General features: G+C 36.9%; 2 protein-coding genes across 2 annotated transcripts; one reads left to right on the top strand and one right to left on the bottom strand.

The window, feature by feature from the left end:
• Nucleotides 1-10,218: 10,218 nt before the first annotated feature.
• Nucleotides 10,219-16,019, bottom strand: LOC122018986 (THO complex subunit 3-like). The gene is made up of 11 exons (XM_042576491.1): nucleotides 15,859-16,019; nucleotides 15,447-15,542; nucleotides 14,940-15,069; nucleotides 14,277-14,368; nucleotides 13,066-13,134; nucleotides 12,474-12,531; nucleotides 12,230-12,329; nucleotides 11,532-11,618; nucleotides 11,255-11,333; nucleotides 11,016-11,148; nucleotides 10,219-10,584 (listed from the first exon to the last, which is right to left on the bottom strand). Exons 1-11 carry the CDS (start codon nucleotides 16,015-16,017, stop codon nucleotides 10,550-10,552), a joined length of 1,038 nt encoding a protein of 345 aa, XP_042432425.1. The 5' UTR covers nucleotides 16,018-16,019; the 3' UTR covers nucleotides 10,219-10,549.
• A 1,323-nt stretch (nucleotides 16,020-17,342) lies between these two features.
• LOC122018987 (KH domain-containing protein At5g56140-like) lies at nucleotides 17,343-22,088 on the top strand. The gene is made up of 7 exons (XM_042576492.1): nucleotides 17,343-17,620; nucleotides 18,333-18,418; nucleotides 19,242-19,390; nucleotides 20,046-20,165; nucleotides 20,247-20,363; nucleotides 21,256-21,399; nucleotides 21,483-22,088. Exons 1-7 carry the CDS (start codon nucleotides 17,511-17,513, stop codon nucleotides 21,630-21,632), a joined length of 876 nt encoding a protein of 291 aa, XP_042432426.1. The 5' UTR covers nucleotides 17,343-17,510; the 3' UTR covers nucleotides 21,633-22,088.
• Nucleotides 22,089-22,519: the final 431 nt, after the last annotated feature.

The raw sequence follows: 22,519 nt of genomic DNA, 5'->3' as shown, positions 1-22,519 counted from the left end.
AAATTGGCAAGAATTCATGAGATCCCCTCCACTGTACCAAATCAAGGAGAATCCAAAGAGGGCGACTCATTGGATCAAGACCAAGAGGAGGACTCCGAGGTTGAGAGATGCTCAACCTCCGAAGAAGAAGTTCAAGAAGAAGCTTCATCTTCAAGGGAATGCAACGAAGGGAACAAGGAGGGAGCATACTCCTTGTTTCATATTCAAGATGATGAAGCCTCCACCTCTGGGATTGAGAGGGAGCAATCCTTGGTGACGCCGGATCAAGATGAAGGAGAATCCTCTACATCCGGGTCAAGAGAAGAAGATGATGAAGAAGCTTCTACCTCCACAAGTCAAGAAAAATCAAATGGAGGGGAATCAAGGTTCGATCAAGAGGAAGCTTCCACCTCCGGATCCAAAGGAAAAGATGCCATCTCTACAAGCGAAGGTATAAACATTTCAATTAATAATAAAAATCATATTATATGCTTTGAATGTAGGGAACATGGGCACTACAAGAGCAAGTGCCCCAAATTGGCCAAGAAAAAGGGCCAAATGGCACAAAAAGGAAAGGAGAAGCTCAAGGAGATCATCCCCGGAACAAAGAAGAGCAAGGAGCACATTGTGTGCTTCTCTTGCAATCAAAAAGGGCATTACCGAAGTCAATGCCCCAAGGGGAAGAAGATGGTCAAGGCTCAAGGAGGCATTCGTCAAGGGGGAGCCTCCAAGGTAAAGAAGAAGGTAACATTTATTGAGCCTACCCCCTTACATTATGGTGAAAAGCATGATAGTTCTAACTTTTATCATTTTAATGCAATTTACCATAAGAATAGAAAGCATGAGGGCTTTAAGGAAAAACATGTGGCCCTACATGCCAAAACTACCCAACCTAAGGTTAGGAAGGTAGATAGACACTTGGGCAATAACTCTAAAGATTTTAGATACAAGCCCAAAAATAAATATGCTCATGAATCAAATGAAAAATCTAAAACTAAGGACTTAGTGATAGAAAATCAAGTCTTGAGGTCAAGACTTGATAAAATGGAAAAGACCCTAAAAATGATGGAAAATATCCTATTAGGGCAAAATGAGCATAACCTAGGTTTAGGGGTACAAAAGCCATCCAATGGCCATAGAGGTTTGGGATACAAACCAAAGGCTAAGAAGGATGTGCCCTCTTACCATAGAGTTCCATATAGTTATGGAACAAACCCTAGGTCTAGTGGTCAAGCCAAAAATACTAGGGAAGTCATCCCTAAGAGTATTTTTGCAATAAATGTGACTAAGACTTCTAAGAAGTCTAAGAAAGTCACAAACAAGGTCACAAGGGAGGTTATCCCTAGAGTTGACCTAGAAACTGTGACCAAGGCTTCTAAGAAGCCCAACAAGGTCACTAGGAAGGTATCTAGGAAGTTATCCTAGTGAGTACCTAGAGCATCCAAGGAGCACCAATAGGTGTTGGGTTCCTAGGAGCATCTTCTCTACCCCATAGATGGGTTAGAGAGTGTCAACTCCGATTAGAAGGGTAGTTAACCCAACTTTGAGGAAATTGACACTCAAAGAGCATTTTCAAGGTTTTAGTTAACCTTTGAAAATGAAATGGACCTATTGATTACTCCTTGAAAGAGTAAAATGTGTCTAATGGTGAAAAACTGATTTTATCTTAAAATGGCACAAATTGGGAAAACCTTGAGAAGTACCAAGTTGGGATTTTGGTATTCTCTTGGAAATTTAAGGCAATCCGGGCCTTGATTTATGTAATCACTCTTGAGGAAAAATGGAATATGCCAACATTTGAGGACATGTTTATTTTCAATTGGCATACATTAAATCAAGGAAATTAGAAATGCCAATTTAGGCTTTGGCATTCTCTTGAAGCACTTTAGGGCAATCTAGGTTTAAGTTGTAAGTTTAGCTAAGACTTTAAGGATACTTAGATAGTTAATCTAGGTATATTTTATTTATGCTAAATCTTGCCATGATTGTTTGCCCATCATATGTCATGACATCATGTCTAGTTTTGCATTCATGTTTTATTATGAAAAATCCAAAAATACCATGTCATGACATTCATACATCATGTAGTAATAGGATATTTTCTTTTGAAAATTATTTTCTTTTGATGTATGCCATAACATAATCATGCATTAAGTTTAATTCCTTGTAATTAAGGACGAATGGCATTTAACGACACTTATTGACAAGTGACATCCTAGGTGGATGACTAATATTTCTAAAATGCCTAGATAGATATGCATGATCTCTAGATTAGGGAAAAATCAAAATCCCACATCTTACAAGGACTATAAGGTGACTTGTCCGTGTTTTAGTGTACATTAGATACAAGTGAGATGTTAGGAAGATGAACAAAACTCAAGATGTTGATTTAGTGCATCCTTTTGAGTTTTAGGTTCATCAAAACACATAGTTATGTGTTTTCCCATCATTGGGAAAGCTAATGTACAAGTCATGTGCATTATGCCCAAGGAACATGATGGGATATTGGTTTTGAAAATGTTTTTAAAATGTTTTTGGAAAACCTTGGTGAAGGCTATCTTTTGATAGTAATCACCATTGAATAGTTAGACACAAACTTGAAGAAAAACACTAAAGTTTTTGCAAGTTTTCAAGTTTGTGTCAATCTTTGAAAATATGATGTATTTTCATAGAAAGCTATTTTTCCATGATTAAGTATGCCCTAAATAATGTCTACACGAAATTTCATGATTTTTTTATTTTTGTAGAATTTTCTAGGGGTTTCTGAAGTTGACTGAAATGGAATTTCAGCAACTATCAGAGCTCCGATCGATCCATGGATCTATTGGAGTGCCCGAATCGATCCGTGGATCGATTCAGAAGGCAAGTCTCCCACGAGCAGAAGCTCGCTGGATCGATCAGCCGATCGATCCAGGTAGTCTGAATCGATCAGTGGATCGATTCAGAAAGGTTCAATCAATTGGAACCCAACTCCAATCGATCCAAGTTGCTGATTTTGGCTGGGAAGGCTTGATTTCAGCATCTTTGAACCTCTTTGAGTCTAGGTAACCATTTCAAACCCCTAAAATACATTTGTATACATACAAAGGGTGTTTTCATGTTGAAAACAAGGATGGATTGGTTAACGAAGACTAAGTAGAAGTTTAGGTTGAGGTTGTTTCAAATATTGAACATTTAAACCTCAAAACTTCTAAAATTTGGGTTTCCTAAAGGTTTAGGAATTCCAAGTCATTGTTGGTGCAATGATAGAAGTTACCACCATGTCTTTAGGGGGAGGGACTCTTTAAAGACATGAAAAATTACTTTTCATGAACCTTGGAAGGTGGTTAACCTTCTGTAAAGAAAATGCTCATGTATGAGCTTTTGAACTTGAAATGGGGAGTGGATATCCTCATTATTTCAAGTGGGAACTCAAGTGGTTAGATAATGCTCAAGGTTGGGTATTTGTCTACATTGAGGGAGAAGTTAAGGATAAAAGAAGGGTATGGGACCTTCATTATCGTGTTGATCACAACGAGTGATGTTGTGAACAATGATGAGTAACTCTTCAGGGGGAGAGTCGTCAACAAATGGATTTGTTGATGTGTACCCAAAATTGGGGCATGGGTTGATGTGTGCCCAAAGATGGGTTGATGTGTGCCAATAGGGGGAGAATGAAAGGACCTATGAATGGGTGTAAGTTAGGCTTTCAGTTATTCAGAATTACCAAATTTATTTTGGGGATATGCTTTGGAAACGACAGTGTACATTCTGAACTTGGTACCTTCTAAGTCAGTACCCTCTACTTCCACAGAATTGTGGAATGGGTGTAAGCCTAGTCTAAGACACATTCAGATTTGGGGTAGTCCAACACATGTGCTGAAGGGAGATGCTGATAAGTTGGAATCACGTACAGAAGTTCGCTTGTTTGTGGGTTATCCTAAAGGAACGAAAGGTGGTTTGTTTTATAGTCCTAAAGATCAGAAGGTCATTGTTAGCGCCAATGCTCGATTTTTAGAAGAGGACTATGTAATGAACCACAAGCCCATGAGTAAAATTATTCTTGAGGAAATAAGAGAGGACACATCTAATTTAGTACCAATGGTACAAGATGAGATACCATAAGAAACTGCAACATGTGTCACAAATGATGCACAATTACAGGTAATGTCTTGTCGTAGTCGGAGGCTTGTTAGGCAACTTGATAGATTCATGTTTTTGGGAGAGTCTTCGGACTTGATCTCTGGTGAACATAAACCTGATCCCTGGACATATGATGAAGCACTCCAAGATAAAGATGCAGCATCTTTGCAAAGTGCAATGAATTCTGAAATAGAATCTATGTATTCTAATCAGGTCTGGGAGCTTGTAGAACCACCAAATGGTGTAAAAGCCATTGGATGTAAATGAGTCTATAAAAGAAAAAGAGGAATAGACGGGAAGGTGGAAACCTTTAAAGCAAGGCTTGTTGCGAAGGGGTATACTCAGAAAGAGGTAATCGATTATGGGGAAACCTTTTCGCCGGTAGCCATGCTTAGTCTATTCGGATTCTTTTATCTATTGCTGCTTATATGGATTATGAGGTTCGGCAAATGGATGTCAAGACAGCTTTCCTTAACGGAAGTCTTGAAGAAAACATCCGTATGAAGCAATCAGAGGGGTTCATTACAAAGGGCAAAGAGCATCTTATTTGTAAGCTCAATCAGTCTATTTATGGACTGAAGCAAGCTTCGAGATCTTGAAACATCCGGTTTGATGAAGTGATCCAGTCTTATGGATTTATTCAATGTCCGGATGAGTCTTGTGTATACAAGAAAAGTGACAGAAACTTGGTGGTATTTCTTGTACTATACGTAGATGACATTTTGCTCATTGGCAACAATGTCAAAGTGTTGTCAGACGTAAGGGTATGGTTGTCCAAACAGTTTGATATGAAGGACTTGGGAGAATGTGGACATATTCTTGGGATCAAAGAAATAAGGGATCGCAAGAAAAGGATGTTGTGCTTATCCCAATCTTCATACATCGATACTATCCTAGCTCGTTTTAGTATGCAAAACTCCAAGAAAGGTTTCTTACCTTTTAGGCATGGAGTGACTTTATCTAAAGAGATGTCTCCTAAGACATCAAAGGAGATAGAGGATATGAAGATAGTTCCTTATGCTTCGGTTGTAGGAAGCCTAATGTATGCAATGCTATATACGAGACCAGATATTTGTTTTACCGTGGGCATAGTTAGTAGATATCAAAGTAATCCAGGACAGGGACATTGGACTGTCGTAAAGTATATATTGAAGTACCTGAGAAGGACTAGAGATTATATGCTGGTTTACCAGGCAGATGATTTGCTCCCTGTAGGTTACACAAATTCTCACTTCCAATCAGATAGGGGCAATAGTAAGTCAACCTCAGGGTATGTGTTTCTTTTGGGTGGTGGAGCCATAACATGGAAGAGTGTTAAGCAGAAGTGTGTTTCGGACTCCACCATGGAAGCCGAGTATGTCGCAGCCTTTGAGGCAGCCAAAGAAATAGTATAGCTCAGAAACTTCCTAATGGACTTAGATGTGATTTCTGGTTTGCCCAAAATCATCACAATTTATTGTGATAATAGCGGTGCAGTTGCAAACTCAAAAGAACCACGAGCCCATAAGGCGAGTAAACATATAGAACGCAAGTACCACCTGATATGAGACATCGTCAAGCGAGAAGAAGTTGTTGTCGCCAAGATTGCATCAGCAGATAACCTGGCAGATCCTTTCACGAAGGCCCTTCCGGCGAGAGCTTTTGATGGGCATGTTGAGGGGATGAGAATCAGATGTATGGAAGCATATATGACAGTATAGTCTTTTAGTATAAGTGGGAGATTGTTGGGATGTATACTATAAGTCTAGCTTTTTGTATGAACATCTATTTTGAAATGAGAATCACTTTGGTCAAATATTACATTTTATATTTATTTATATGTTAATGCATTTGTCCATTTAATTTATATTGTAGATAATATGATGTGTGGTGCCACACAGAAGATCATGTTATCAGTTCCTTATAAATTATAAATAGTAGCTCACGACCGAGATGGATAGGGGCAAACCATTGGAACGGTTGTAGTGTAATTTGATATTAGTCTGTCTTGACTATAAAATTATATTAGTGCACTATGTGTGTATTGAGCGGGACCATTTGAGGTTGTTTGATTTATACTAACTAGATAAAAGAACAGAACCTCTGTAATTATGGATGCTCGTTCTCTTAATCCCGATATAATAACAAGCATGTACACTTAGTATTTATTTCTTTAACTTATCAATGGGTGAGATTTATTCGTTAAATTAATAAGCCCGATGAGTTGGGAGATAGTGTTATTTATACGGTGTGTTGTTGATTATAAAAAGAAACTGTATCCTATTTATTTAGGTTGATGATGTTCTCTTGAGGAGCTCATAAGGTTTATCATGTAAATCCTGCAGGTGGACTTAGTCCGACATGATAATAAAGTTGAGTGGTACTACTCTTGGAATCAGATGTTAATTAAGTGAGTTGTCAGTAACTCATTTAATTAACGAACATACGATATCTTAAACACAGGAAGATTAACGCACTCATGATAAGAAGGAGCTCATATTGTAATATGAGATTGATGTGGTAGTTCAATAATAACTCTTTAGTGGTATGAGTTATTATTGATGAATTTGAGTTGGGTGTTCGGGTCGAACACAGGAAGCTCAAATCCATCAGGAGGCCAAAACAAATTCCTCCTCTCGATCCCTGTTGTAGCCTCTATATAGCCTTGCATTCACTCATTTAATTTTGTTTCCTATCCAAGAAAGAGGTCAACCAAGCCTTACTTGGTGCCCAAACAAGGGATCAGCCAAACCAAAAGAAAAGAAAAGAAAAGAAAAAGAAAAGAAAAGAAAAAAAAAAGAGTTGTAAAAGGGAGATTTTTTTTCAACAAAATTAGAGATTTTTCTAAAAAGAATTATGTTAATTCTTTCTTAGAAATTTTCTAAAAAGAATTATATTAATTCTTTTCTAAAAAATTTTTCTAAAAAGAATTATGTTAATTCTTTTCTAGAGATTTTTTATAAATAAAAATTCTGTTAATATTTCTCCTCTTTTATCTGGTGCCAAAGGTTATAAAAAGGGAGGAGGTTATGCCACCATAACCTAATCTCTCTTGAGTTGTTTTCTCTTGCTTGTGGTCGGCACCTTATCTCTTCTTTTCTCTCTTTTCTTTTCCCCTAGAGCCGGCGCCCACCTCTTCTCTTCCTCCTAGGGTTGGCGCTCCACCTTCTCATCTCTTCCTCCCTTTCCTCCCTCTAGGGCCGGCGCATATCTCCTTTGGTGGCCGGAGCTTGGAGAAGAAGAAGAAGAAGAAGAAGAAAAGAACCACCCTAAGTGGTAGGTGGTTTGGAGGAGAAGAAGAAGGAGGCACTCCTTTTCTTTGCATCTTTTGGTGGTAGGCGGCTTGGAAACAAAAGAAGGTTCGGGTGTTTTATCTTGGTAGATCATCGCCCACATGATGCCCAAGAAGAGAAGAGGAATACCGCAGAAGATCAAGAGGTCTTTGTCTACGAAGAAAGGTACAACTAGTTATTTATTCCGCAGCGCAACTAGTTTTGTTTTCTTTGTATGAATCCTGAAATACCAACACAAGAGGCTACGATCTTGTGCTTCGATCAATGTACATTTTGATCAATCAAAAACTTGCTTGATTGATCAAACACATGTTTGATCAAGAAAATGGTTTGCTAGGAATAGTTCTATCCTTGCTCAAATTTTTGTACAGGGGATTTACACAGAACGGAATTCCAGCGCCAACACCAGCCACTCCTCGTACTCCGGTAGGTCAAACCTCTTCTTCACCGAAATCTGGGAGCCCAATGATTTTCGGTTTTTGTACTTTAGATTATCCAAATCATCATCCTTGGAATCACTTCTATCAGAATAAGAGTTGCCCCGCCTCCACCTCGATTGTGAACATGAATTGTTGTTGTTCCTCCGGCCAAACCCTGTCTTCCCTGCAGCTTGCAATAGCAAGTTCTCCAAATCGGCCATTGTGTCCTATCCCCGCTGAAATGTATGCCAAAACATCAACACATTAACACCCTTAGGGAGTGCTTGGTTGGAGGGAATGGAAGTGAGGAATGGGAATGAGATTAAAAGTTAGGTGGCGTTTGGTTTAGAGGTTTGGGAATGAGGGAATGGATTCATTCCCAAACCTTGTGTTTGGTTGATGGGAATGGAATCAAGATTTTGGAATGAAACCCAAAAATTTGGGTATGGATGAAACTCACCCTCTCCCTTGGGTTTTGATGGAATGGAAATAAAAATTAAGTTTTGGACGAAAATACTCTTAGTATATTTGTTCAATTTTTTTCCATTTCACTCTTTCTCCTTGTTCTCTCTTATCATACTTTCTCTCTCCTCATTCTATCATCATATTTTCTCTCAATATACTTTCTCTCTCCTTATTCTCTCTCATCACACATTCTCTACAATTTTCTCTCTGTATTCTCTCTCATCACATGCACTCTCTCATTATTTTCTCTCTTTTCATTTTCTCCTCATTTTTTCATCATACTTTCTCTCTTTTCAATCTCTCTTACCATACTCTCTCTCCATATTTTATCTCATCATACTTTCTCTCTCTTCATTCTCTTCCATCACACACTCTCTCCTCATTCTCTCTCATCACACATTTTCTACCATTTTCTCTTTGTATTCTCTCTCATCACACACTCTCTCATTATTTTCTCTCTTCATTCCCTCCTCATTTTTTCATCATACTTTCTCTCTCCTCAATCTCTTTTACTATACTCTCTCTCCATATTTTCTCTCATCACACTTTCTCTCTCTTCATTCTCTTCCATCACATACTCTCTCCTCATTTTCTCTCATCACACTTTCCCTCTCTTTATTTTTTCCCATCGCACTTTCTCTCTCATCATACTTTCTCTTCTCAATCTCTCATTTTCTCTCATCATAATTTCTCTCTCTTCATTTTTCCCATTACTTGTTCTCTCTCAACACACTTTCTCTCTCATCATATTTTTTCTTTTCTCAATCTCTCCTATCACGCTCTCTCTCCTCATTTTCTCTCATCACACTTTCCCTCTCTTCATTTTTCCCCATCACACTTTCTCTCTCATCATACTTTCTCTCTCATCCTTTTCTCTCATCATATGCTTCTCTCACATTCAACTTTGTCTTCCATCTAATTTTTTCTCTTATTTTCCTTTAAGGGTAAAAAAGGAAATTTAAGTTCATTCCGATTGAAAATATTCAACTAACCAAATATTATTTTTGGGAATGATACCTAAGCTCATACTCATTCTCATTCCACAATACTATGATATCCATTCTCATTCTGATTCCTAGGAGAGAACCAAACGCTACCTTAGTGTTTGGTTTGGGGTATTGATGATGGATCCCACGGATTCAAACCCCCAAATATGAGATTGGGTCATTACCAAGTAAAATGGGAGGAATAAGAATGGTGGGTCCCACGGATTCAAAACTCTCCATTCCCATTCTTTACTTCAATGAATCTCATTCTTATTCCCATTCTCTTCCGCAAACCAAGCGCCCCCTTAACTCTTTAATGAGATCGACCAACAAACAAGCAACAAAACAACAAGGTTCCGAAAAACTCTAAATTGATTCAACATTCCATCCAACGAACATGACGAACCATGAAAACTTGGATCCAAATGGCGATCGTCTCAAAAAAATCAATTCCCCCATACCAAATCGATACCCACGCAAAAATCAGATAGAAACACAAAACGAGATCCTTATTATCACAAAACCACACGACGATATGCATACCGTTGAATGAAGTGAAACCGAAAGTCCAAGAAGGGATCTGGCCAAACAAGTTGACATTGCAAAAGGAAGAATTTCAGGGTCGCGAATCAAACTTGGGAAGATGGAGACGCCGAGGGCTTTAAGAGACGTTCTGAGAGCGAATGGGCTGCCGGTCGGCCCATCATGCAAACAAATTCAAATGTTTACGTTTGGGCATATCTGTTGCATAGATTTGCGATTTTGCCCCCACTTACTTATAAATATTACAAAAGAGTGACGCATCTTTATTTCATTGTTATTTAGATCTCTTAAATAAGTTCTAAAAATTATATAAACATATTCTAAAGCTTAAATAAGTTTTTAGCAATTGATTAAAATTTTAAAAAATATATACATATAATTTTAAAAATATATTAAAATGTAAAACATTAAAGCAATGAAATGACAACAAAATTACGCCGCAACAACTAAATTATGAGGACTTGCTTGGATAGTTAAAATGTCGGTGAAACAATGCAGTGGACTTCAGAAGGAAAATAATGCACTTAGTCAGCATCATTCTTAAACCAATGATCATAGGAAGATATTCTTCATTTTTTTCTTCTCTTACGACATTCTAATGCTAGGGGTGTCGCGCAAGAGCAAGCAATCTTGATAAATAAAGAAAAGTACAGTACAAGACACAAGGACACAAGCATGCGATAGATCATCTGAAGTCGGTTCCTAAGAACTCCCATGTCCTCATCAGCATCACTTCATTTTAGGCTTCATCTTCAGGCAAAGATTAGCTGCTCTCAAATCCAAAAATCCGAAAAATACCTGGAAGATCAAACATCACAATGAACTGGATGGAAACAAGCATGGGTTAATAACACCGTAAGGTAAAATTATCGCATGTGGATAAGATAAACCTTATTTGTTTGCACTGCTCCATTGGAAAAGGAAGATGCACGTTATCGCAAAATGGTATACCGAATTCGGGGAAAACAGGTATAGAAGCTAGTTGTAGTAACATGAGTTGCAAGTAACAGAAAAAAAAAGTAGTGTGTATCTGACTCTTAGTTTAGTGCCAAAGAACAGCTTTTTGTTTCCAAAAGGAGGTGAGGAGCAAGATAAAAGAGGAAAATAGAACTTGGATCTGCATTGACGAAGGCAAAAAACATTGCCATAATTTCTCTTAATTGGTGCATCAGATGAACAGAAATAATAACTAATGGGAAGCGAGCAGGGAAAGCATTGAAGAAGAATACCATCATCAGTCTGATACTTGTTCTTATCATCTCCTGCATAAGCCAGGAGGTTGTATTTTGGGTTCCACTCCACGCTATTCATCGGTGCCTTGCAGGGAATTTGATGAACTGACCTCCCAGTTTGGACATTGGACTGAAGAATCCAGAAAGGAAACAATTAAGTACGTGCACAACAAATTTCGAATATAATTGAAATTAATGTATAGTGTAGAAAGATGAGTCTCATGAGAACTACGTACGATATCAACAAACAGATCTTCACTTGCAGATGCAATGTATTCTCCTGTATAATTAAAGCTTATGGTTCTGACAGGCCATCTGAAGTAGAATAATAGTTTAAGTTTTTAAATACTCAAAATTACAAAAGATAAATCAAAACTCACATTCTAGCACTTTTCATTCAGTCAGAGATAAATTATTTTACCAAAGATAATTAAATGTTAGTTCTAATGCAGGTATTTCATAACCAGTGGCTAACTTATGAAATGTTAAGAACACGAGGTTGATGATGCTTACTCCAGTTTGGTGAATGTTCGAATGCACAGAATATCTGAGACACCCCAGAGGCTGACAAGTGAATCTGCACTTCCTACAGCAAAGTATCTGCAATTGAGTAGAAGTTCATTGGCTTAGTTCTGCAGTGTAGTTTTAACGATCAGAATGGATTCTACAAAAGTAAGGTCAAATTATTATTTAGTTAAATTTAAACCATCTACATGTCAATATCTGACCGGAATATAGCAAACAATTAATTCTATTGGTAATTTGCTCATAAAGATAGAACCACAGGCTCAAATAATCCATGAGTTCGTTCTTGTCATTAGCTCACAAGGTCCTCCGAATATAGCAAATAAGAAGCCATAACAGTGACAGTAGCTTTAGTACAAACCCAAATAGGTGCAAATGCACTCTCTAGCTCAATTAGTAAATTCCTACATTTGACTCCAGAATGAGTCTTTGATATGGGTATAACATCTCATAAAAGTCACCTAATCAATCAGGCGTCAGTGTCTACTCAAGGTTGGTTAGAGCTAGTAACTGTCTCAAATTAGTTGAAATTTGGTCATCAGATGTCAAGTTCTATATTGGAAGCATATGAAGGTGTACGTAGAATCCTTAGGAAAATAATGTCCTTATCTACACAACATGAACCTAATGAACTTACCAATAAATTTAAAATGAGAATTTATTCAAACAAGAATCAGCTAGATCACCTTCCAATTGGATCAATAGCAATACAATAGCATCCTGCAGTGTGAGCCATAAGGGTGTGAAGCACCTTAAGGGATGGGTATGATAGCACTTCAACAGTACCTACATAAACAAAAATGAACTCTCAACTCTTCAAGAACATCAAACATATTGTCTTCCCTCAGAAGATATCAAACATCATGTATTCGTCGAAGTAATGAATCAACATATTAGCACAAATACAAGGAATATTTATATGATTCTAACCATTCCCAGTAGTGAGGAAAAACAGCTCTCCAGTTGTATTCCATGCTATCTCATTTACCTGATGTGCAGATCATATGGCATTAAAGCAAGCATATTATGACAAAAATAAAATAATTTTTTTTGAAACCCAAAGAAATAGAAGTCGTTAAATTTACAAGCAAAGTTAACCAAATACAGTAAAAAAACTTCTTCATTTATGACTGCACATGAAAACTACAGCATAGATTTGAAGTACCTTTTAAAGCAAATAGACGTGTTTAGAGATGAAAGCACTACGAGCTTAAAACATTAATGAAACAGCTGCCAACTTAATATTAATTAGGCAAAAGCTATAAGATAGACAAACTCATGTTTAAAACTTCTGAAAAGCTAGATAATACTATGATGTAGAAAGCTAGAAATATATATGGAAAGCACGCCTTAAAAGATCATATTTTTTAATTTATTTATCAATATGCCAACTCAATATTTGGTACATTAAGTATTTTCGTTGAAACAAGAGAACACAAATCTGGTGTGATACAAGTATGTAAATGTTCACTAAGAAACTTCAGGAAATCCTTCAAGAATTAGAAAATCTTCAGCATGTGACCTCATAGTTAAATTTGCGTCTATGTATTGGTTTATATTTCCGAACATCCAATATAGTCAATTCGTCCTCCTGCAATCAAAGAAAAAACTGAATCAATGATATGCATTTATGAATTTAACCAAATGGAAGCAAGGATAAAGAGCAAAATGCTGCTCTTGCTAAACATTCTCAAATGCAAATTACAGAAGCTATGTGAAGTTTTGAAAAAATGTCATAAACCAGCATAAATTTAAAAATGGAGTTCACAGAAAACTGATGTTCATGATAAGTGTCTGCCCCATGATGAAGCATTGACTGCATTAGAGTCAAGCAGGTAGAAATGAGCAGACTTGATGAGACAATGCTGACCATGCACAGTGCAATCCCAACAATTAGAATGTACTGTTTAATTATAGACAAGGTTATTTATCTATCACTCATTAAACGTATGCATCATCATTCGCTGATCATAGCGATGCAACCACATCAATGATACCCACTCAAGTTGATGGCTTCCCTCCACATTAATAGCATCTATGAGCATATTTGATTGGAGACACAATTGTTCATCCTGTAAATGCAACTAACAACCTTGGTCCTTAAATTACTCTTGTTCCACTTGAACACTATTTTGCATGCAATCAATTTCCCAAGTTCTTTTGTTAGGCATCAGGATTCATTCCCAAGTTACTCATCCTTCTTTGCAGGTTGAGCACAAATAAGCTTCAAGTAACAGGACTCCTCCCCATCAGTTGCATAAGGAAAAGAAACAGACCCAATTAATTTAAAACAAATGACTTTCGCATTAGAGAAAAAACTGAAATAAGGAAATGTAGATGCCTTAAGAAAGACAAAATAATCAAAGAGGTAAAAGCAAGGGCTTAAATCCTGCTATGTAAACGCCACTGTTTGATTAAAACAACAAAATTTCAGTTTTGATAGGAGCAAGTCACAACTCACAACATGACAAAAAAAAGGTAACAACCAATTTATCAAACAAAGAACAACTATACTGCAATAATCTCTACTTAGGTTGAAGAGATAGGGATATGTGCAGCTTATGATTGTGACACTTTTCTAGCCAATGAGCAAAGAAGTGGAATAGAGAAAGGAGAAACATGATCTTAAAATCTAAACTCTTGTTCCTATTATTTCACTTATGTCCAATTTGGCAAACAAAGTTTCAAATATCAACCTACAGAAAAATGCAGAAATAAGCTGTTCTTTTGTACCTTATTTCCAACAGCTATGTGAGTCCCATCAGGTTTGTAAGTAATGTTGATGTTTTCTCCACTTAGCTCGACATTTTGAGTACACTTTCCACCTATAAAACACATTTAACACATTTAAAGATGTCAAAAGAATCTCCCAAGTTCCAACTAGGATAAAGCACAAAGTTTGTGTATCTAGTTTGCAGAAATGAAATATTATTGAAAATAGCAACCTCCAAACTGGAAAATAATAGGGAACATTCCTCTTTACAAGAGAAAATGAGTTTCATGCCAAAAAACATATTAGATCGTAAATGATCTATCCTCTAAACAAAATTTGGCATTCCAGTATAATCAAATTGCTCATTTTCTCTGAAATAGCCGAGCTTTGTATTCACCAAACAAGAAACATAAGATTTCTACTCTATCAGCTAGTGCTCATTAATCATGCACATATACGTAGGTACACCTCAATGGCCAAAGCAAACCACATTAACCAAAAATTTATTATTGGTTATGACATCTAGATAGAACTACATTCACCTTGGAAAATAGACATCAATGCCAAAAATACAAAAGAGAAGTCCGGAGCTTACACTCCTATTTCTTTTTGTCTTGTTTTTTAACATTGTTATTAATAAATAATTTAAGAAAATGAAACCTATCAAAGAAAGAGTAATTTACTCCGAGCATCCCAAAAGCGAACAGACTTGTCCCCTGCTGCTGTTGCTACAACATCAGGATGCTTAGGGTCCCAGCATAGCTGATCTACACTGTCTGCATGACCTTTCAACTCAATGTCTTTGACTTTTCCCTGCACATGTAGTAATGGTATATGTAAATGACAAATCTGTATCCATAAATTTCTTTCTTAGATAAATAAGCATACTTGCATTACATGGCTTCACAAATTCAAACTAATCCCAACGAAAGTTCTGAAACAAGAAGAAAAAAAAAACTATTCAAGTCTGATTGGCAATGCTTCTCCAGTCGGATTGACAATGTTTCAGATACCAGGGCACAAATCATTCCATTTCGTGTAATGGCTCATTTCCACTATCCAGAATTGACATACAAAGATGAGAATACGACAGGTAAAACGTAAATGAGATTTATTAACATATTCCAACAGTTTATCTTCTCAATCGGTCAGTGCAAAGAATAACAAGCAGGAGGAGGCAGTATGATTACATGGCCATGAGCATCAATATTCCAAACACGAGCAGTATGATCAACAGACCCGGACGCAAGCTTCGTTCCCAGACAATTCCAGGCCACCGAATGAACCTGGCACCATAACCTCAGTCAGATTAGTCCTCGAACGCTAGAATGAAAACTTTTAGGGTTTGAGAGCATCCCGGACAAAGAGAACAAAAAAAAAGAAGCAAAATCTCCAATCCATGATCAGCAAAAACATGAAATGAAACTTCAGACAGCATCCTGGCAAGCGAAAATGAAAGAAGACGACTTTTTTAGGTCTTTCATCCATCTTAAGCAATAAGTGGTGGAAAAATAGATTGGCAAAACCCTAGATGCAACTCTATAACTGACCAAAAGGAAAGAATAAAAAATAAAAAAGATTAATATAATCCCATTCAGTCACCTTCTTTTTGTGGCCTTGGTACTCCCTGGAGCTTAAATTTTTGAAATTGAAGGCTTTCTCCTCCATTGCCGGCTCCAACTGCCCTGGCGCGGTCACTGCAACTCGAGAATCCAAGCGACCCAATAGAAACAAGGGCTTCTGGGACGGGGAGAAGAACATAAATAAATTTCACATTGGCCCTCCGAGTTTGTTTCACCTCTCAGATTAATTAGCTAATTATATTTTACCCCTTAACTGTTACGAAATCATACCATTTTTTCATGAATGCGGGAAGGTATAATGTAATTTATTAAATTAAGGAAGTAAAATGAAAATATTAGCAAATTTTGTATGAATAAAATGAAGTTCTTTTCTGTTATTTTTCTAGAGTTAAAATATGAGGATTAATATTTGTTTTGTTTTATGAATTTTTTCCGCGTGAATTTAAAAAATAATAATGTTTGTTGTAATTGAAATTCATGAACAAATCTAATAAAAAAATGTTGGGACCGACTCATGCACTCGATCCTTTATTATCTCATAAGGTTTCTTCACCTTTCATAAACCTTTGTGTGATTGTTCACATACCACTTCATCATTACTCAAAAAAAAAAAAAAAAAAATCACTATTTACCCTCCCCTCTCCTACACACACATATCGATTGAGAGGTTTCAACCATTGTTTGTTATCAATCATGATTCCTACATTGCCTTTCATCGTTATCCATGAGTTCTCCTTCATCTTTTGTCATTAATCGTAAAGTCCTATCGTCATTTGTCCTTGGATGCGAAGCCTCATTCGTCCTAAGTCATAATCAACACGTCTACGATAGACTATGAGTTCCTCTTAGCCTCTATTATGGATCATAAAATTTTCTTCACCTTTCATTATCAATCGCAAGCCTTTCCTTAACTATGAGCCCTCCTCCTCCACCTCCAAACATCATTGAACTAAAATTTATAATACTAATAAGATAATTAAGTCGGAATCAAGTCTAAAATTAACAAAGTTGGGCTTGAACTTAAGTGAAGTTAACTATTCAATTTGAATTTGTATAATTATTTAAAAATTTAAATGATCATATTCTAGACACTAATTATAAATATTATTGGTGAATAATTAATAATGTATCCTTTTCAGGATGGAAGTTCCCTTTATTTATTTATGCATCAAATACCAATAATATATTTATTTTATATATTTTTAGAAACAATAATTTATAATAAATAAACCTATCTTATTTGTTTTTAAATGGAAATATATATATATATATATATATATATATATATATATATATATATATATATATATATATATATATATTCTGTTTTTGTTTTCCTTATTTTCCCAGCCTTCCTCCAGTGGATATATATATATATATATATATTCTGTTTTTGTTTTCCTTATTTTCCCAGCCTTCCTCCAGTGGCATGCAGTGAATGGTGTTTTACTGTTTCCAGTTTAGTCCTGCACCATAAATAAAACCCAACCCAACCCACCCTTTTGCTTCCTCTTCCTCTCCCATTCATCGCCGCCTCCTCTTGCCTTCTTCGTCCGCGCCGAGCCGTTGCGAAATCGAGGCCGCTCTGCTGTTGGGGGATCGAGATCCTTCCACAATCCTCCGCCCGATCGTCGCGTCCTGCAGGAATCCGGAGCCGATCTCTCCGGAACGATGGATTCCGGCAGATACATGGCCTATTCGCCCTCTCCCTCCACCGCCCCTCACTCGCCCCACATCTCCGTCATGCGCACGGCTGGCGGCGCCCTCGGCGAGCAGGAGAAGTAAGATTTTGCTCTTCCCGATGCTTTCCATATCGTTGGAAAGCCAAAAATAAATAAACCTTTTTTTGTTGTTGTCTTTTTGGTCCTTCCTTTCTTTAGGTTGTTTTCATCTGTCTCTGTTGATTAATACAAGGACCATGCACTGGTGATTTTCTGGGTCTTCCAAACTCTGGTTGGCAATCGGTTTTCGAATTTGTTTTATTCAGGAATTGCGTGGTGGAGTCAGTAATTTTTAATATTATATCTTCGTTTTTTTTGCCGGATCTTTTGGACTTTATTTTAAGATCTAGATCTTGCTTCGATTGGTATGAACTGATTTTTATTTTGTCAGATTATGATGATTTTATAGACGATGTCCAATTTGTGCAAGCCTTCATTTTGGGAATCCATATTGTATTTTAGAGGTTAATCAATAGACGTTTTTAGCAAGAAGATGCTAACTAGCTTAGTTGATAAGGACCTTGGATGTTGGAAGTTGTAGTGAAGGGTTTGAGTTAGCAGTCTACCTTGCCAACTTGGGTGGGGGTTTATTTCTAAAACATGTCCTTTGGTAGATCTGTCGCATCTGGATGCAAACATTTATCTCAGGGAACTTGTTTTCTGTATCTTGGGACAGTTTGGAATATCTTCCTTTCAATTTCCTGAGGCCTAAGGATGTTGCTTATTTGACAAATATTCTTGTGAAAGTTCTGAGACGTGTATTGTTTGCCAGGTATCTAGCGGAATTGTTTGCGGAGCAACAGAAGCTTAACCCATTTGTGCAAGTGCTACCTCACAGTTACCACTTGCTTAGCCAGGGTGAGTTCTCAAATCTTTTTAAGGTCACCAGATTTTTTGCTTGAGATTTGCTGTTGTCTACCATGAAATTGGTAATGTATGTGAGATATGAGTAGTTAACTATAGGATTATTGATGTCTACTTGTCAGAAGCATGATTCTGAAATTTAAGATTTTTGTGCCTATTTATTCCATAATGATATTGCCAGGAATGAGAAATGCACTATTTTAAATTATTTGAATCGCTTTACTAACCAAACTTGAATGTGATGCATATGATAATTGATCCAAACTATTGTCTGTATTGAGTGAATCACTTGATCTTCAATTAATTCAAACATGTCAAATTATGAATTCCTAGTGATGGCAATAGACTTCTGTGGGGGAAAAAACAACTGTGCATGTACTCACAAAATGAGAAGTGTGAGCTTTCTTTTCCAATGCCAAATATGTGTGTTCAGTGATATTAGTTTAATGAACATCAATCTTCTGAGCACAATGAAGCTCCGATCTGCTACTTTTTTTAACCTGTTCAAAGGTAAGAGCTTAAAAGTTCTTATTTTGCCAAGCTGAGTACACCAAGATAATGGTTTGCTAGAGGATGGTTATATTACTTTCCATTGGCTCTGTATTTTTGCAGACAATATCACTTTAATTGGTTACCTTGTAGGAGTAGAATAAGCTAATTCAGGTTTTCTTAATATGTCTTGTCTGTTACCAGTTTGTACAATTGGTCATGGTTCTAATTATCCAATCATTAACCCATGACTGTCCATTTACTGCTAACTAATTCAATTAACAAAGCTAACCGGTAGTTCTTGTGCTTGAAATTGAATGTGGAGCAGAAATTTTGCGTGTAACCACACTGTTGGAGAATGCATCTCTTTTAGATCAATCTGGTTTTGAACATGGTAGCCCACTGATCACTGGAGGATTATTTCCAAATGGAGGCGTTGCTGACATGAATAGCTGGGCATCAGCATTTCAATCTGAAGTACGGATACTGACTATTAACATGACTTCCTTTTTATCTAGTATACTGCTCAGTAAATTTTATCCTGCATATTCTTTTACTAGGTGAAACTAACAAATTGATTTTCTGTTTAGTGCATTGTTTGTATAGGTTTACAATTGATGTAACACTAGATGTTGTGTCTACATCCTTGCAGCATGCTTGATTACTAACGTAATTGTGTCAATCCATTTTAGTTATGACCTTGTCATCTTGAATGGCTTCCAAGTTTCCACATACTGTGCTTCTTTAGAATTTCTATGTCTTAGAAAGGGTAAAATTCACATTGTTTTCATGAGATACATGTGTCAGGTAACCTTCACATACTGAACAACTTAATGATCTGGAGAATGTCTGATTGAACGATTGTAATGTTTGGCTTAACTGCATTGACAAATCAGTTACTTAATCATGCTAGTCATAGATGATGCAGTTGTTTAAGCATTTTTGCTTAAACATATAATATAAATAACCTTGGACACAGGTGTTTGATTTTGAGTATTGTATGCAACAATATTTCTTTTAATTTTCGGTTTCTATGTATTGTGTAGAAAACTTAGTGCTGTTCTTGTCTTAGAAAGAATTCTTTTCTGTCAATTTGTGTATTTACCTCTGCTTGGTTTTGATTGTTCTGCAGAGATTGGGAACATTACAGCCTTCAACTAGGAGTGGTTGGGTTGGGCAACAAGGCAGCTCTTCTGGTCTTATTGTAAAGAAAACAATTAGGGTGGATATTCCTGTGGATCAGTACCCCAATGTGAGCCGCACAATTTAGCTTTTCAAATTTTGTTTTATGAAGGCATTCTCTCTAATATGTTTCCCCCTGATTTTTTTATAGTATAACTTTGTTGGCCGACTCCTTGGTCCTAGAGGAAACTCTCTTAAGAGGCTTGAGGCTCTCACTGCTTGTCGTGTTCTAATACGGGGGCGAGGCAGTATTAAAGATCCTGTTCGGGTACAAATTCCTTTCAACTATTACTCTTTTTTCTGAATCCCATGCATGGCACTGTAATTACAACTCTTAGAGAAAACCAATAGATGCAGATTATGAGACAATCCAAACAGTATATTTGTTTTATTATGTAGGTTAATCAGTTGCATTACCTTTTACATGTAGGCAGATGTTAATGCCCAACATAAAAACTAATATTATTACCAAAAGTCAATCTGTATCTTTCAGTATCTGTATCTTTGAATAAACTATCGCATTTATACACAATATATTAGTGTGACTTCTCTAGTGCTTCCTAGACAACAGCTAACCTGTTATGATTGTGTTGTTGCCTTCTCCTAAGGTAAATGCAGGTTTAACCTGCGTTTGAAGTGAATATGGTTTAACAATAAATTCCCTTTTGTCTGCATCAGGCTCACTGTTTGTTGGGTTGTAGCTTGTTTATCTTTGGTCGATTCTGTGTTATACTGGTATTAGCATATTGATAAATAAGTGCAAAACTAGGATAAAAGGTTTATGGTAATATCTAGACTCTAGAGGTGTGAATGTCAATTCACAAAATATCAAAATAATCTAATCACATTTATCATCTACTACCTGCAGTAGCACCCAGTGAGGGATGTCTACATACCTAGGCCTATTCCGAGGCCACATTAATATATATTCAAGCGAAAAATGCAATATTTAATTTCTTTGCCCTATTCATGATACAATTCTTAGACCTCGAGTGACTTGAATGTATATTCACACGAACTTTGATACTTTGTTCTATTTCTTCCTTGCTCTCTACCATCTATTCTGTTTTGTATCATATTCGTGGTTCTCTTTACTTTATGAAAATCAAAATGCATATTTCTGTTTTCATAATAATAGCTGAAATTGGATTTATTTGTAGGAGGAAATGATGCGAGGGAAACCAGGTTATGAACATCTCAATGAGCCTCTTCACATTCTCGTAGAAGCAGACTTGCCTGTCGAAATTGTTGATACCCGCCTAATGCAAACCCGTGAAGCCCTCGAGGAGATGCTGAAACCTGTGGTATACTTTCATCCAGCATCAAAACCAGCCACTATTCTCTTTACAGATTCAATTTCTAAAGCTTCCAGCATTCATTTTTGCAGGACGAATCAGTTGACTTCTTAAAGAAACAGCAGCTCCGAGAGCTAGCAATACTCAACGGTACCCTCCGCGATGAAGGCTCTCACACGTCGGGGTCGATCTCCCCCTTCCATGACAGCCTTGGCATGAAGAGAGCTAAGACAAGAGGTTGAACTTTGAGATGGGCATTAGCTCTTCCCGCTGCCAAGGATTGTGTCTTTGGTGGTCATTGCAGCCAAATTCTCCATGAAGAATCAAGTCAAAGTTGAAGTAATTAAGCATATGAGCTTGCTGTGGACTACTAAGGAATGCTGTGGCTCTAACTAGGGTTGTCTCAGAGTGTCGTAGTGCTGGAAAAGGGTGACGGTAAGGGTCTCTTTGTTTGGCTATGCCGCCTAGTCAAGTTTGTGTGTGCCCTATTTTAAGTGAAGTTTTGTGTGATTACAGTTTTGATAGCAATGTGGGGATGTGAGGTATGTGTAGGGAAATCAAAAGAGCCTTCTTAACATTACTCATTCGAGTCGGAAGGTTACTCTAGCACTATTCGTTGGACATAGATTTTATGGAGTCTCCCTCCGTAAGTGATCTTATGGAGGATATTTCATCAGTAAAATATGGATCTTGAAGTAGTGGATTGCATTGATCTTGAGCAGCGGGTGCCTCATCTTGCTATGGTTTGTATGCCTTTTGAATTAGAAAACACATAAATCATGGCCGTGAGCTTTAAAACATTGTGGTTTCGAAGATCGATCGTGGTATATATATATATACTTTGAACTTATGGTTTAGAAGAATAAACACTTTGAACTTGTATACTTTGAACGCCTCAAGCTACTGGAGAAGGGTGCTGCTGTTGCTAGAAGGATTTTGCTGTTCGGCAGGCCATAATGGGCTTTATTTAGAGGTCAAAATATTCCTAATTCACCTTTAACAAAAGCCCGTGTCTATCTATTCATGATTTTTTTTAAATAAAATAAAATAAAAATAAAGGTGCTATTATTCATTTGTTCACATCATTGCATGATAAAACTATTTTTATTTAAATGGTGTTTGATTTTCT

This window comes from Zingiber officinale, chromosome 9A (assembly GCF_018446385.1).
Source record: "Zingiber officinale cultivar Zhangliang chromosome 9A, Zo_v1.1, whole genome shotgun sequence".
Classification (NCBI taxonomy): Eukaryota; Viridiplantae; Streptophyta; class Magnoliopsida; order Zingiberales; family Zingiberaceae; genus Zingiber; species Zingiber officinale.
The sequence above is the reverse complement of the archived record's forward strand: the minus strand, read 5'-3'. Positions and strand labels throughout refer to the sequence as shown.